The sequence below is a fragment of the Rissa tridactyla genome, chromosome Z, assembly GCF_028500815.1.
Source record: "Rissa tridactyla isolate bRisTri1 chromosome Z, bRisTri1.patW.cur.20221130, whole genome shotgun sequence".
In the NCBI taxonomy this organism is placed as follows: domain Eukaryota; kingdom Metazoa; phylum Chordata; class Aves; order Charadriiformes; family Laridae; genus Rissa; species Rissa tridactyla.
Genome location: NC_071497.1, coordinates 34,286,500 through 34,302,126, shown reverse-complemented (window position 1 = coordinate 34,302,126; position 15,627 = coordinate 34,286,500). Strand labels below are relative to the sequence as shown.

Here is a 15,627-nt window from a genome sequence, read left to right as displayed (position 1 = left end):
AAAGACCTGATAAACAACAACTTAAAAGCCAAATCAAAACTACTGCATGCTTTTTTTTACTTCAAAACAGAGATCACTGAAGCTACTTTCACATTCATTTCTTTAGCTGCACGCTTCAACCTCATCATCCTCCTACATTTGACCTTATGAACTTTAAAAAACAGCCTTCAATATTCATACAGATGAAGCTCACAGAGAACATACTCACATTCAGAGATGCACAGTGTAAACCCTGAACTATTTAAATAATTTGTTAGAAAAATCTAGAAACTCACTAATCTTAGGGCAGGTAACAAGGAAGTGGTATAAGCAATACAAATATCCCTGAGCATCTTAGATGCAAGTCTCGCTTATGCTTAAGATTTACTGACAGCAGCATATGTGTATTTGTTCCATAAACAAGACCATGTAACATGGAGAGAACAACAGACACACTTGATGCAAGAAGTTAGTTAACGCTATCTGGAATTTTGCTTTGAGGAAAACAACTTTTGCAAAATCAAGATTTTATAAGATATATGTGAAAGAATGCAGAAGGTACAGTTAAAGTTATCACCTATTCACATCACCTCCATTTCTCACATTGTTAACAAAATATATTACATCAGTCACTTCACTTAAAAATAAAGAAAAAAAAAATACAACAAAAAAGTCCCCATGAGGTTACGTACAGCAGTAACGGCGGGGGGAGGGAGGGGGGAACCCACTAAAAATTTAGCAGAAGAACAGTCATAATCCGAAAAACTGCCCAGGCCCAATCTAAATTTACTAGTATTTGAGATGTCTTTGGTGCTTTTAAGACCACTTCTTTTTGTTTAGTACTCTACCCTGAAAATCAAATACCATAAACTGGTATTTGGAACAAAAGGACGAGGTAGAGAGGTAGTCTGTGCAGAGACCAAAGATGATGAAATTCACAGAGCTGAGGCGAGAAGAGTACATGACTAAACTACAGAAGGTTTAAACTCCAATAATTCCATCATGCTGACCTTAAAAGATCTTTATAAATAAAGACCATTATTTATGAGCGAGCACATAAGCACCATCTGCTTCCAGAGACAAAGGAATCTGAGATCCTCAACAAATGAGAATGAACCAGTCTTCAATATGTCTTCTTTATAAGCCATAACATAAAATCTATATAAGGATTGTTTTGGCATCTGTTTGCCATCAGTACTGATATGAAAATGGAAGAAATGATGTATTATCAGTGGGAAACATGCAAAAGCCTCATGAAAATGATGGTGTTAGTGTGAAATGTCCCACTGTCAGAAATCTGTATTTATTCCCTGCTTGACTGACTCTCACAACTCCAGTGAAAAGAGAAAAAATGTACTCCTATATTCACATCAAAGGATTAATGTCCAATGGCAATTATTGATAAACCACATTTCAGACCAGAGTTAGCCACTATGCAAAATGAAAAATTATCTTGCAAATTATCATCTCATAAGCCTTGATGTTCTAAGAAATACTGAAAATAGCTTCATCAAGTTTTTCTAAATTTACTGGTAATCCCTCATATATCAACTGTGCCTTATTAGGAATGCCATCATTACAGTTTTTTTTATACAGCCTGACCTTAGATTACTTAGATTGTACTCAGTTTTCAGATCTCGTTTACAGGCACAGAAATGTAGGTCCCGTTCTGATATTCACAGCTCTGTCTTTCTAGCTGCTGAATACCTCCAACCCTCAGGAACTCAGCAGGCACTCCAAATACTAAAACACTCATATGACTCGCACTGATGTCTTGGCAAATAATACAGAATCTTTTGTGTAGAAATTTATAAAAGACAGGCTTTCCATTCAAGCCTATAATCTCCCAAAACAAGCATTTTTGGCATTCGATGTATCAGCATTAGTAACTAAGTAATACAGAAACTGACCTCATTGCCCCATCTTTGAGGGTATCTTGCTAGCTTGTTGCAGAAGTGTGAGTACATAAACAATGGAATATATGCATCTCTGCCCATGAAACTTACATTTTCTTCACTTTAAAATAAAATGTCCGTCAGTCTATCTTTTGTGTCCAATTCTAGTCATTTTGCTTCTGTATGGTTGAGAGTAAAGCTCTTTTTCACAAAAATTAACCATCCATAATTAAGGCCTAGCGAATTTTACCATCACTTTTCAGATGAGAAATGTTTTATTTTTCATGGTCACCATCACCCAAAATTTAAATATTTATCATTCTGGTCCCTTCTGATGTTTGAGCTCCTTGCACCCAGTCTTGATTCCCAGTGATGATAACTTTCCTATGACAGAATATTACTTACTCCTACATTTTCAAAGCACTTTGGGGTCATTTTTGAAAGCTACCCAGTACAGGCAGCATCCAATTACCTTCACCTCACCGCCCAAGTCAAAAAAACACAAAAAAAATTGAGATACAATTGCATAAAAATCCTTTATCATTCAATTAAGTAAAGAATATCATACAGAGGAGGAAAACCAATAATACTTCAAAATGAACACGGTATTTTAAGATAAACAGAAAGAGGGACATTTTGATTACATAATTAAAACCACTATAATTTTGCATTAACAAAAGTTCTCAAAAGCTGTATTTGACAAGCTTTAACTTCTGTGTTATATTTTAAAAAAACTACTGGTTTTGATTTATATCAGAAATAGGAATAAAATACAACTAGAAGTAGTAAACACCATACTTAAGTCAACTACCAAGCAATTAGAGTGAAGCTATGAACAAGAAGTTAAAATTTTGATGATTTTCTGGAATTCGTAAAGGGCTGCAGAACTATTTAAAGCCTGAAGTGTCATTAAAAGAAGTGACTGGTGCTGCTAGAAACACAGTAATCAGAACCCATAAATAACAGTCAGGAAGCAGATGCTAACACTGCCTGCACTGGTCTTCAGAAAATTCATGAACTTAGTAATCAGTTTCTATATTCAGCCACAGTGGGCAAAAAAAAGCATTAGAAATGAGAAGCACTTCAGAGAAATCTTTAGATGTTGAACGGAAACAATTTGAAGGAAAAAAAAAGCTCTGAAACCATTAACAGGAGACCTTATCTTAATTACTTTTAAAATACCTACATTTTATTGTATAGCACGAGCTTAGAAAAGGCTTTTAGCTTTTTTAACTGGCATGACACTGATTCAGCATTCTACTCTTGCCATCAGAAGAGCAGGGCTTCAGAGCTCTTTCAAAAGTGAAGCCCATATGCAGACTTGCACTGTAGAGACACACAGGATGCAGACACCTGGATTCAGAGATACTCCCAAGTCACACAGAAGGTCCCTTCAAGATCAACACACAACACATATAGACAACCAGTTTCTCCCCTAAAGTCTTGGTATTCTATTGGAAAAGGGGATAGAAGGCGGGACATGAATGTTTGTGAACTACACTGTTTGTGCCCCAGTTCCCAGTAAAAACCCTCTCATGTCCACACTGCAAGCGACACCAGATTATCCACTGCTCCTCTCACAGTCTCCAGGCTCTGTCTTTGTATAAGCAGCTACCTGCAAAAGCATGACCATATTATTCTGCAACAGCCCTGAGACTGGTAAAAATGTAAATCAAATCCACGTCACTGTTTTTATACATTCTAATATGGAGGAACTTACTAACTAAATCTACAAAATATTTCAAGCTTGCTTTGGAACTTGAACAGAGACAGCAAAGCCTATCTGACTGATGAAATATACATCTAGCAATCCAGCCACCAATGGAATAGACTGAATACGGGATGACAAAAATGGATTTCTACATGTCTGGATACAAAGTCATGTCTGCCTCGACCAGAATTACTACTGCCTATACCTCATTAGATATACTTCAGCTTCACACATTTTCAGATATATCTCAGATACCAATATGATCACAGACAAACTTGGGATGGAGAATCCAGTATTTTTTATATTTATCTGCCCCAGCCTTGGAAAAACAAACACACACACAAACCTTCTGGAAAACATTGCTGAAAACCTCCTTGCTCATGTATTATCCACTGGAAGCAGATGATCCAATCATCTGCTGGTATGTCCTGAGGTCCCAGCTATTTAAACTCCAGAAAACATGTATGCACCAATTTCAGATATTCCTTCGTCTTTCTAGTTCAAACAAGAAATGCCTGAATCGATTAACTGTTCCATTACAGGCAAATGGAGATATTTTCAAAGGTGACATGAAAATAAGCATCTTCATGTCCAACAGATGCTAACTGCAGTTCAAGATCTTTAGGGCAGTGAGAAGGGCACACAGCAAGTTCACCACCCTGGACTTCAGGAAAGCAGACTTTGGCCTCTTTGGCAAGATGCTTGGTAGAGTACCACGGGATAACGCCCTAGAGGGAAGAGGGACCCAGGAAAGCTGGTTAATATGCACAGATCATGTCCTCCATGCTCAGGCGCGATGCATCCTGACAAACAGGAAGCCAGGCAAAACCACAAGGAGGCCTACATGGATGAACAAGAAGTTCCAGGAGAAACTCAAACTGAAAAAGGAAGCCTAAGAAGGGTGGAAGCAAGGACAGGTAGCCTGGGAGGAACACAGAGAAATTGGCTGAGCAGCCAGGGATCAGGTTAAGCTAAAGCCCAGACAGAGTTAAATCTGGCCAGGGATGTCAAGGACAACAAGCAAAGCTTCTAAAGGTACATCAGTGATAAAAGGAAGACTAGGAAAAATGTGGGCCCTCTCCAGAAGGAAACAGGAAACCTGGTTACCTGGGATACGGAGAAGGCTGAGGTACTCAACAACTTTTTGGCCTCGGTCTTCACCGGCAAGGGCTCTAACCACACCAACAAAGTCACAGAAGTCAAAGGCAGGGACTGGGAGAATGAAGAACCAGCCACTGTAGGATAAGATCACGTTCCAGACCATCTGAGGAACGTGAAGGTGCATAAATCCATGGGACTTGATCAGATGCATCCAAGGGTCCTGAAGGAACTGCTGGATGAAATTGCTAAGCCACTATCCATCATATTTGAAAAGTCATGGCAGTCTGCTGAAGTTCCTGCTGACTGGTAAAGGGGAAACATTTTTAAAAAGGGAAAAAAGGAAGAGCCGGGGAACTACAGACCAGTCAGTCTCACCTCTGTGCCAGACAAGATTATAGAGCAGATCCTCCTGGAAACCATGCTAAGGCACATGGGAAATAAGGAGATGATAGGTGACAGCCAACATGGCTTCACTAAGGGCAAATCATGTCTGACAAATTTGCTGGCCTTCTATGATGGTGTTACAGCATTGGTGGATAAGGGAAGAACTACTGATATAATCTACCCAGACCTGTGCAAAGCATTTGACACCACCCCACAGGAGATCCTTGCCTCTTAATTAGAGGGATGTGGATTTGAAAGTAGAGCACTCAGTGAATAAGAATGGTCATACTGGCTGGATGGTCATACTCAAAGAGTTGCAGTCAACAGCTCAATGTCCAAGTGGCAAGCAGTGACGAGTGGTGTTCCTCGCAGGTTGGTACTGGGACTGGTGCTATTTAACATCTTTGTTCACAACATGGACAGTGGGACTGAGTGCACCCTCAGCAAGTTTGCCAACAACGCCAAGCTGTGTGGCGTGCTCGACACGCTGAAGGGAAGGGATGTCATCAGAGCGATATGGGCAGGCTTGAGAGGTAGGCCCGTGTAAACCTCATGAAGTTCAACAAGGCCAAGTTGCAAGGTCCTGCACATGCGTTGGGGCAATCCCAAGCACAAATGCAGGCTATGTGGAGAATGGCTTGAGAGCAGTCCAGAGAAGAAGGACTTGGGTTGATGTGAAGCTTAACATGAGCCAGCAATGTGTACTCAAAGCCCAGAAAGCCAACTGTATCCTGGGCTGCATCAAAAGAAGCGTGCCCAGCAGGTCAAGGGAGGTCATTCTCCCCCTCTACTCCGCTCTGGTGAGACCCCACCTGGAGTACTGAGTCCAACTCTGTGGCTCCTAAAATAAGAAGGATGTGGACCTGTTGAAGCAAGTCCAGAGGAGGGCCACGAAGATGATCAGAGGGCTGACGCACCTCTCCTATGAAGACAGGTTGAGAGAGTTGAGGTTGTCCAGTCTGGAGAAGAGAAGGCTCTGGAGGACTGTGTAGCAGCCTTCCAGTACCTAAACGGGGCCCACAGGAAAGAAGGAGAAGAACCTTTTATCAGGGAGTGTATTGATGAGGGGTGATGGTTTCAAACTTAAAGAGTAGATATCGGGAAAAAATTCTTTACTGTGAAGGTGGTGAGGCAGTGGAACAGGTTGCCCAGGGAAGCTGAGGATGCCCCATCTGTGGAAGTGTTCAAGACCAGGTTGGATGGGGCTTTAAGTAACCTGATCTAGTGGACCGTGTTCCTGCTTATGGCAGGGGAGTTGGTACTAGATGATCTTTAAGGTCCCTTACAACCGCAACCATTCTATGATTCTATGATCCCTGTCCTAAAATGACAGAAGTGTAATTGCCAGTGACATCAAATTTCACTTGTCAATAAAGGGGTTTTAATAATAAATAATAAAAGGGTTCTCGAATGCCAGATGGTCTCATAATTGGTACCAAAGACAAAAAGTAGAAAAGCTGCTGCTGAAACATCCTTCTTCAAGCAATAGGCGATTGGATCTAAAACCCCAACATCAACCGGAGAAAAAGTTCCAGCTGCAGTGATCTGTCATATGCAGAATGCGAAGTGCTGCAGGGAAAGATATCAAACTTGGATATAGTATCCTGGATATAATTTCTAATCAGTTTGTCTGATTTTGCTCAGTTTGTCCTCAAAGGCAGATGTACAGACAAAGCTGATCTGAGGAAGAAAGATAACGGAAATAGAAGGGATAGGTAAAGACTTGTTACACATACTACTGTCTATGCTACCTAGGCATAGCTGACTAGGTGGAATCATCAGAAATGGCCAACAGATTATGGGTATGGAAGTGGCACTTCCTTCTCTAAAGTTACGCAGAAAGATTCAATCTAAAAGTGGAACAACGTGGATTATATGTGTGCTCATTCCATGTGTTCCTTGAGAAATTATTTGCCTCTATTAAGGAGTTATCAATTAAATCCTTTAATAAGGAAAGCCTTTCCATCCAACTCAAGTTTTGAATGTCAGGAGACATTTTGCAATTGCTGTTGTGATTGTTGACAAAGTAGCTGTATTAGCAATGTGTAAGCCACCTGCAGGAAGCTGTTCGCACCAGCAGCTGTCTCTCACCAACAAGGATGAAAACATGCCAAGAACAGATAAGAATGAAACCCTAAGACTCAGGGCCAAATTAAAAAGTCAAAGCTCATACCTGTCAACAAATACTTGGTAACAGCCCATTCTAAATTTAGTAATAGCCAAGGAATAGCAGCATCTTACCAGATTCCATTCTTTGATCTAGTCGGAAAGCATTTTTCCTGAGTCATATAAAGTTACTTTAAAGTTACTCCTACAGTAGTGAGTTTCACAAGGAATTAACTTATCTCTACCCACATAAGAAAGATTTCTGGTCACAGGCAAACTGAATTGCTTTGCGACTATCAACCTCAAAGAGAAAGCTATCATCTGTTGTCATTGCTCTCAACTATATTGAAGTGGAACGTCTGTAATTTTTACATAGGTCTAGACAGTCATAATCTTTAGGTTCCTAGTGTTTGCTAAAATTAGAAAAACTGGTAACAATTAAGATGAAAAATGAGCTTGCCTCCCATAGTTGTGTTTGTTTATCATTGTACAGCAAGTAAACATTAAGTTTCTACAGCAGTGGATCATTAGTTATTATTTCAAGACCATAATCTTTTACTTTTTCTAAGAAAAATTTCTACCTCTTTTACAATAAAATACAGAAAGCTAATAAAGGCTTTAAGTCGAACAACTCAGAAAGGGCAGAAGTGAACTGAGTCCATTTAAAGACCAACACACCCCTAAGTACCAACAGTGTTAGCAAACTGTACAACTAGACATCTCATTCAGCAGATTTCTCCATTCACATTGACCAATTTTACTTTCTTCATTTTATTTGCCTTTAAAAGAGACCCACACAAGCATCATTAGCTTTGGCAGCAAAACATTAACACTACTTTGACAAAAAAATTTTCAGCACGAAAAGCAAACTGTGATTTGTGCTTACAAAGACTGTTCTGTTAGCAGCTATACTTCCTTCCCTGATTTCATTATGCAGATGTTGTTAGCTGGTTTGTTACTCTATTTTAGTCTATCTAAACGATCAACAGACACACCTAAATATTATGTGGCCAATAAAGAGAAACATAGGAATGAAATACCATGTTCTATCAACTACTCACTTTTTAATCACTTTCAATACATTGAAATGAATTGCACTGAAGAAAACTGAGAAAGGGAAAAAAAAAAAAAGCTGTCTTCAGGACAGAATGCTTCTTCAGGAGTCCAAGACTCTTCTCAGAAAAGTAGGATTTCCAAGAAGGAATAATACAAATTCAGAAATTACAGAAAAAAATTTATAAACTTGTATAGTTTGAATAATAAAAATCAGCAGTCTTACTTTTAAGAATTTAGATTTATAATTAAGCTCGGGAATTACAACCTATAGCTGCAGAGAGTGCTATATTAACCTCCACTCATGAGTAGTGAATTCTCTGAATTACATGAAATATAGCAGTTTCTCTAAGTCAGGAAGTTTGCTTTTTAGCTTGAAGGACTATGTAATCATATCATGAAAGCAATGTACTTGCCAGATGTTGTCACACACTAGAAAAAGAGGTCCTAAAACTCCAAACGTGACTCAAAGAAACCCAGACTGACAAAGGACTGTATTGCGCAGAGGTTGCATCATCGAGTTGCATCATCGAGTAGAGTACTATGAGCATTAAAGTTACTGAATTTCAGAGACCTTTGAAATATATGACTAACAAGCACCAGAGAAACCAGCTAGAAGCTGATTTTATGGTGTGACTGAGAGTTCTTGGCATATTAAGTTCCACAGTGAAAGCAGAGTAAGACATTGCAAATTCTATTTCCTTGAAATTACCTGAATACAACAAGAAAACTCATTAAGTACCTTACAGAAGGTAACTACTGACACACATCTGAGAATATCTCTGAGCATGCCAGAGATTGTAACAAGCTCGATTTCTTAAACTTAAAAAACATAAAAAGTTTAACTTAAAAAGTAGAAGAGACAGATTAATTTTGCTCCCTCTGTTACAGTTTCAAAACTATTTTTTAAAAGAGCATTAAGAATACCAATATAAGAAAGAGTACTGGCAAAGTATTTTCTCATTAGTCTTAGAGCATTAATGTCTGTGGTATTTGGGAAATACCGGATCATCACCGGTGCATGTTGTTGCAAAATATCATACATAGAATCATCGAATGGTTTGGGTTGAAAGCAATTGTGAAACATCACTGTGTAACAGCATAAAATTTGTAGACAGCGTCACTGTTTCTGATCTCATAAAATCAACTGCTAAATAATTTACACTAATTAAAACATTTCTTAAAGTAATGTGAAAATAGGCACTTCTATAATCTTCATTATAGCAATCGGTATCATGGCACTACATTTCAACTACAGTTTTAAATTATTCAAATTACACTACAAATAACAATTTCTTTAAGTACACACAGAGAAAACCTTCATAACACTTTATCTGAAAGTATGCGATAAAGAGCAAAACGTTTTGAACCATAATTAATGCATGCTCTCACCTTCAGTGGAACTCTGGAATTCTCAAAGATCTTTGTAACAGCAGATAAAATACCACACATGAGTGCGGAAATCAGCATCATCACTCCAACTGCTGTTAACCAGGACATACTGCAGAAATAGCATAAACTTTGTGCTGATGTGCATACAATGACGTGAACTGCACACAGCACCAGGCACATCAAGTAAAACAGCAGAGAGAATAGTGGAGGGGAGAGGGGAACTTCAAATTCTGCCCGGCTGCTCAGGGCCTTTGGAACACTGAGCAAAAGCAGCAGCAGAACCTAGAAAAAAATAGGGAATTAATACTTAAAAGAATGGGTGTTAGATAAAACATACAGTGAGAATTCACACAAAAAATCATACTGTTTTCATCCATGTCACTCTGATAGTTTACATACTTCATCAAAAAAACACTGTGAAGAATTATGCTGGATGTTTTGTCTTTAGTAAGATACTACCACATAAATGGGAGAATCAAGGATTTCATTTATTAAGGCTTTGGACACACAAGTTACTGATCACATGCATGATCTTCATTCCCTGCAAAGTAAGAGCTTTAACTCCCAGTATCAAAATAGTTTTAAGCAAACAAATTTGAACCGTTGTCACCTGTAACTGCCTAAAGTTACATAGACACTTTGCCAAAGGCCATTTATCTCACTTACAATGTGCGAGATACAAATACACAAAGATCCTGCTGAGGTCAATAGCTTTCCAGACCAAGTAAAGTTACACTATCACATAAGCGTATGCTGTGTTCCAAGCTTCTGAATTTTCCCAGTATTTGTTTTTTGTACCTCTTCTCATCTTAATTTGATTTATTGGTTTTACTTTCGCTTAGATCTAACCTGCATACAAATCAGGCAGAATTCCAAGTTTCCTCTCAGGTAATTGCAGCAGTGGAGAATAATTTCTGCTACTCATGTACATACCCTTACAAGTAAAGGGAAAACTCAGGCACATGCTAAAATGCTTTACAAGGGGCACAGATGGAGCTAGGACTAGACTGTACTCAATCAGCTTGTGCTAGGGCAACATTAAAACAAATTATGATCAAAACAACTATATCACACCATTGCCAACCTGTAATCTTTCACTGTCACTTGTGAGGACTTCTACCTAAAATTTTTCTCACAACACAGTAAGGTACACTAAAGAAGATAAAAAAAAAAAATCCAATGCTTGGCAGTAGTCTTCCTTCTTCTTCATATTCTACTTCACACAGTTCATTTGGTTATGAAAATATGAGGTTTCACAGTATCAAACTGGCTTAGGTCCTACCTTTTAACACAGCACTTACAATTAAAACAAAGACAGCACTCATGATAGGAAAATGCTCAAATTGCAGTTATCTACAAATCTAAGTTTAGTTCTTTTGAGCAAATGCACTGTTATCAATTCATGTCTTGGAGATGTTATCCTCATCTGAAATAAAGGATAAATGGCGTTTATAGCATGGCATAGTTTGAAGTCACCTGTGAGATTCCCTACCCTTATTTTTTCAGTGACAGTGGAAAATACATATCAAGACAAAATGATTTTCAAAAGCAAGGCAGTTTCTTGAGTACTGCACTGGACAAAAGAAAAAACTCCAGCAGCTTTGCACCAAGTCTTACAGTGATGCTGAGCAAGCTCTTCTCAACCAAAATTTTCATCATTAGTAGCTGCATGTTTCTTTTGATTCAGGCCCATTGAGTAAAATACCCAAGATCTGTTTGCAGAGCCACTAAGCGCCTACAACTGCATTCCAGGAAAAAAAAGAAATCCAATGCTTCAGGTCTAAAGTAACTGCCAAGAGCTTGAATACATAGGTTTCCAAAACAAATGAATAAAAAAGAAATACAAGCATTTCAGCTCTGTGCTATGCTTTGTTCACCTCCAGATTTGCCATCTGTAGTGTGGGAACAGAACCTACCATCTCATCTCCCAAGGGCACTGTAGAACTAATTCCTGTGAAGCGGCTGGAGTGGTAAACCCCGCTAGGCAGTCTACCAGAAAGCCATTTCAGATATACTCTGTACACAGAGAACAGTGCATATGAGACAAGGCACAGAGCCCTTCCAGGGCAAAGGAGACTCAAATACTAAATAGCTGTTCATGTACTGTTCCAGGCACTGAACAGGGCCAGTGCTACAGCAATTACACAGTCTCGTACAGTGCCGCACACATGCAAGGACTGAATTAAGCCTGTAGTAGGTATTTCCATCCTAGAGAACAACGCTTATTCTTATAAAAGTTGACACTCATGTCATCTAAAAGGTCAGTGCAAGCTTCTGTTCAGTATGCGCGCATGGTATCCTTTCAGCATGGTTCTCAAAGCATTACCACAGAGGATATTTCCAGCATCTGAGATTTGGCCAAAATACCAATTGCAGAGAACCACTTAAAATTCCAGACATGGGATATCTTATCTTTATTCCTGCACAAGATATAAAGTGGAAACCCAGCACCTTACAGCAAGCATTTATTTCAGGACTCACCTATTACTACAAAGAGCAATTCCTGGAATTGTGAAAATTGTACAAATAAGGTACTGCCTATTCTGAGCAGCTACTCTCACTGTTAGATAAAGAGGAACAGGTAGGAACTTACTTGCCAGACTTTTTGGTTTGTTTTTTTTTTTTAATGCAGTAAGGCTATTTTAAAAGTAGAAGTCTAACTAATATGGGAGTAATTTAAGTTGTATCGCATCTGCACATTTACCGTAACTAGTTACACCAAAACATAAGTATCTCATATCAAAAAGCTCTCTTAAATCATTTTAAAGGCCAAGTTATACTTTAGAATGAATTCTAACCTCATCCAAGCATAGAGTTCATACTCAGTAATTCTAAAGACCAGTAAGAGTATACACTAAGTAGTCAAAACCCAGAAACTTCTATATTTGTGCACTTAGCTTTTTCACAGAAAGACGTTATTTTCATACCTCCATAATGATCACAGTCCCCACCATCATCGAATACATGTCATATTGTGCCACTTGTTTGCTTAGTGAAGAACTCAGAGTCTTCAGGGCCTCCAAATACTGTTTCAGGACCTTTTTGCCAAGATTTAAGAGTATTTCTGAGTTATTCCCCTCTAAATACAATTTTATCCAGTTACCATGGGACTTTTCTGCTATCTTAAAGTGTTCATATCCAGGATCTAAGGGGGGGAAAAAAAAAAGAAAAAAAAAAAAAAGAAGTAAGAGGATCCGTGCACAAAGGAAGATTAGAGAGATGGTTGTATTTTTATATTTCCTTGTATAAAAATAAATTGCTATGAGGGTTGAAACTTTTTTTACACCTAGAAAGTTACATTATCTTCCTGCAGCAATATCATAATGACCCAGTTACTCAGAATAAATGCAATTAATCCCTAACCTGATAAAATGTCAAGACCTCTAAAAGCGCCAAATGTATTAAAACATCCGTTTACTCTTACAAAAGGTTTCCAGGACAAACTTATTCAAATGCTTTAAATCCTGAAAAAAAAGTCATGTTTCCCATTGGAGCCTCTCATTATCCAGGCCACATTGTATAAGCCAAGTGCAAAATGATCAAATAGCTGATCTCTGGAGGAAACATCAAAGGACACATACACACCATATTAGGGACCTCAATTTTGCTGCAAAGATAGTGAGAGTCAGTTGGTAACACGAATCCACAAGGGGATTTTGAAGCAGTAATAGAAAAGCTAGTAGCTGAAGTGCACAGTTTGTCTTCAAGTATTTGGACTATGAAGTTGGTGCAAAGCAATCCTCAGCAGCAAAACTTAGCAACTCTGCTTTAGTGTAAAGATGGCCCGCAGTCTAAGTCGATTAAAAAAGAGAAAACTTGATACTGAGATCAAGTTACGGAAGTAAGACTCTTGTGGCAGGAAGTGATTTCATGATGGCCTATCTACATCTAAAGAAATTCTGACCTGAAGAAAAATAAACAAAACCCAAAACCAAACTAATAATAAATTAATAAAAATTAAAAAAACCAAACCAACCTCCAGGACACATATCTGTTCTCTAGATGTAGGTAGTATTTTCTTGTAGAAATGTAGTTTTGATTAAGTCTTCTGATAAATACACGTGCAAACAGGACTGCAGGTGAACACTAACAACATATATGATGACTGTGGTCTGCTTTCAGAACTGGGGATGAGGACAAGACTAGCAATAACGTCTGTCCCTGAAGGAAGTGATTTTAAATCAACTATTGAATTCTGTCAGTTTCAGGTTTTAATGCAAATGTATCTTTTTAATATAGGTACAGAGACATTACATTTTCTTTTCTTTCTCTCTCATACTGTAAAAACATATCTGAATTAGTCTATTCTCTCTAAATTTCTTTTAAAAGCTTGAGTGAGGACAACAAAAGACACAGGAAAGAAGCAAATAGCCAAATCCTACATTTTAGAAGTCCTCTGCAAGTACAGCAGCAGTAGCTTTTCTCCTAGATGAATTTCCCCTTACTGGTTATTCCACAGAATTCTTATTTTACAACAACTGTTCTGGTTCATACACGCCAAAGTGCAAGTATAGAGAGAACATGATTCAAGTCGATTTAAAGGACACAAGAAACTACTCTACTATTTTATTCTCTCATCAACTACCATTGATTTTCATCATCAACTCTACCACTACTAAACATTTACACAAAAAGCTGCAGCACAAACTTGATAGCCTTTTTACCTCCCAAAAAGATACATTCAACAGTGACAATAACCATATTCCACAGGCAAAAACAGAAGAGCATCATTTTGCTTACACATGGAAAAAAAAAAAAAGTAAACACTCACTAAAAGCATGAAAATAAAAAAAAATTAAAATAATTTCTGCCAAAATCATTATAGTGGGTCCTACATGCACCTGAAGAGCATTCCATTCACTTCATATAAGTTTAATTTCAAGAGTATTTACCTAAAATAGAAAAATTAGGTCAGCTTCTGTGTTTTATTGTAAATGTAGAAAACAGTGTTGTTCCTGAAAGCACTTAAGACATGTTTTCCCTCTTTATTTCATAGGTGCATAACCCCATACTCCTACATGCCATGTAACATTTAAAATGTTGGTCATTGAGTATAGTATGCAACCACAACATAAATTCAATCAACAACACAAGGAAAGCAAGGGAGTAACTTTCAGAAACTTGTATCTCACTGGAAATTATGCTATGTGTGAACATTCACATATATCCATTTTTTGCAAGAAATAAATATTTAATTTCACTTCACATCAATAATCCTTGCAATTTCCCTGCAATTTCACTTGAAAGTTAATGGAAATTTAAGGGCAAAAAGGTGATTTGGAAATTTTTATGTAACAAGCCTATCATTATCTTCCCATCTTGCAATCCTTACCTTCTTAGCTAACAGTAGGGGAAAACATTTGCGGTACACTTTCAGACAAAGGTTAAAGCAATGACTGAAGTAAGTTTGGTGTCACAAAGACTTAAGTTACACATCATTTTTACTCCTGGTAGATCAATAGTATATCAGACTTGGAAAAAACCCACCATGTTCTTTGTTAAGCCTTTTCAGCAAGAGTACATTATTAAATCCAGAAACATTTTTAATTTTATTTCAAGTGAATGAAGACGAATGAAGTACTTCTGTTCACAATTCTTGTACAGTTATATAAGAATTGTGCTCACTATTTCTAAGTCTCTTATCACTATAAGACACTTTGTGATCTACTACAGGCTGAATTCAAAGTGCGAATTTTAGAAAGCAATGTTTAACCCAGAATGTCCAATCTGGTGTCACAGGACTTCTAACAGACTCCAAAGCATGCTGATCCTGCTATGTAGGAGGCTTGCAGGTATCTGTTAGAAAGTACAATTCAGCCATCAGCAAATATGTGTATATTGAGATAGCTGCCAGTGCACATGGAGACTTTCATTTCCCTACCGTAGTTTTTTGAACAGTGAATTCCCTAGAAATTTCCTCTTCCAGTATATTTGAAATAAGAGTTAAATATTCATACTTTTGAGGAAGTCCAGAAATCTAAAAAGAATCATCTAAAATAAGCTTTA

General features: G+C 37.9%; 1 protein-coding gene across 2 annotated transcripts in view; it reads right to left on the bottom strand.

Moving 5' to 3' along the window:
• PIGG (phosphatidylinositol glycan anchor biosynthesis class G) overlaps nt 1-15,627 on the bottom strand; it is a 91,600-nt gene that overhangs the window by 60,033 nt on the left and 15,940 nt on the right. For both annotated transcript variants that reach the window (XM_054186509.1, XM_054186508.1), the window contains exons 7-8: nt 12,549-12,766; nt 9,622-9,903 (exon numbers count right to left, since the gene is read on the bottom strand). In XM_054186509.1, coding sequence (XP_054042484.1) covers nt 9,622-9,903; nt 12,549-12,766 — 500 coding nt within the window. The remainder of the gene's footprint in view (nt 1-9,621; nt 9,904-12,548; nt 12,767-15,627) is intronic.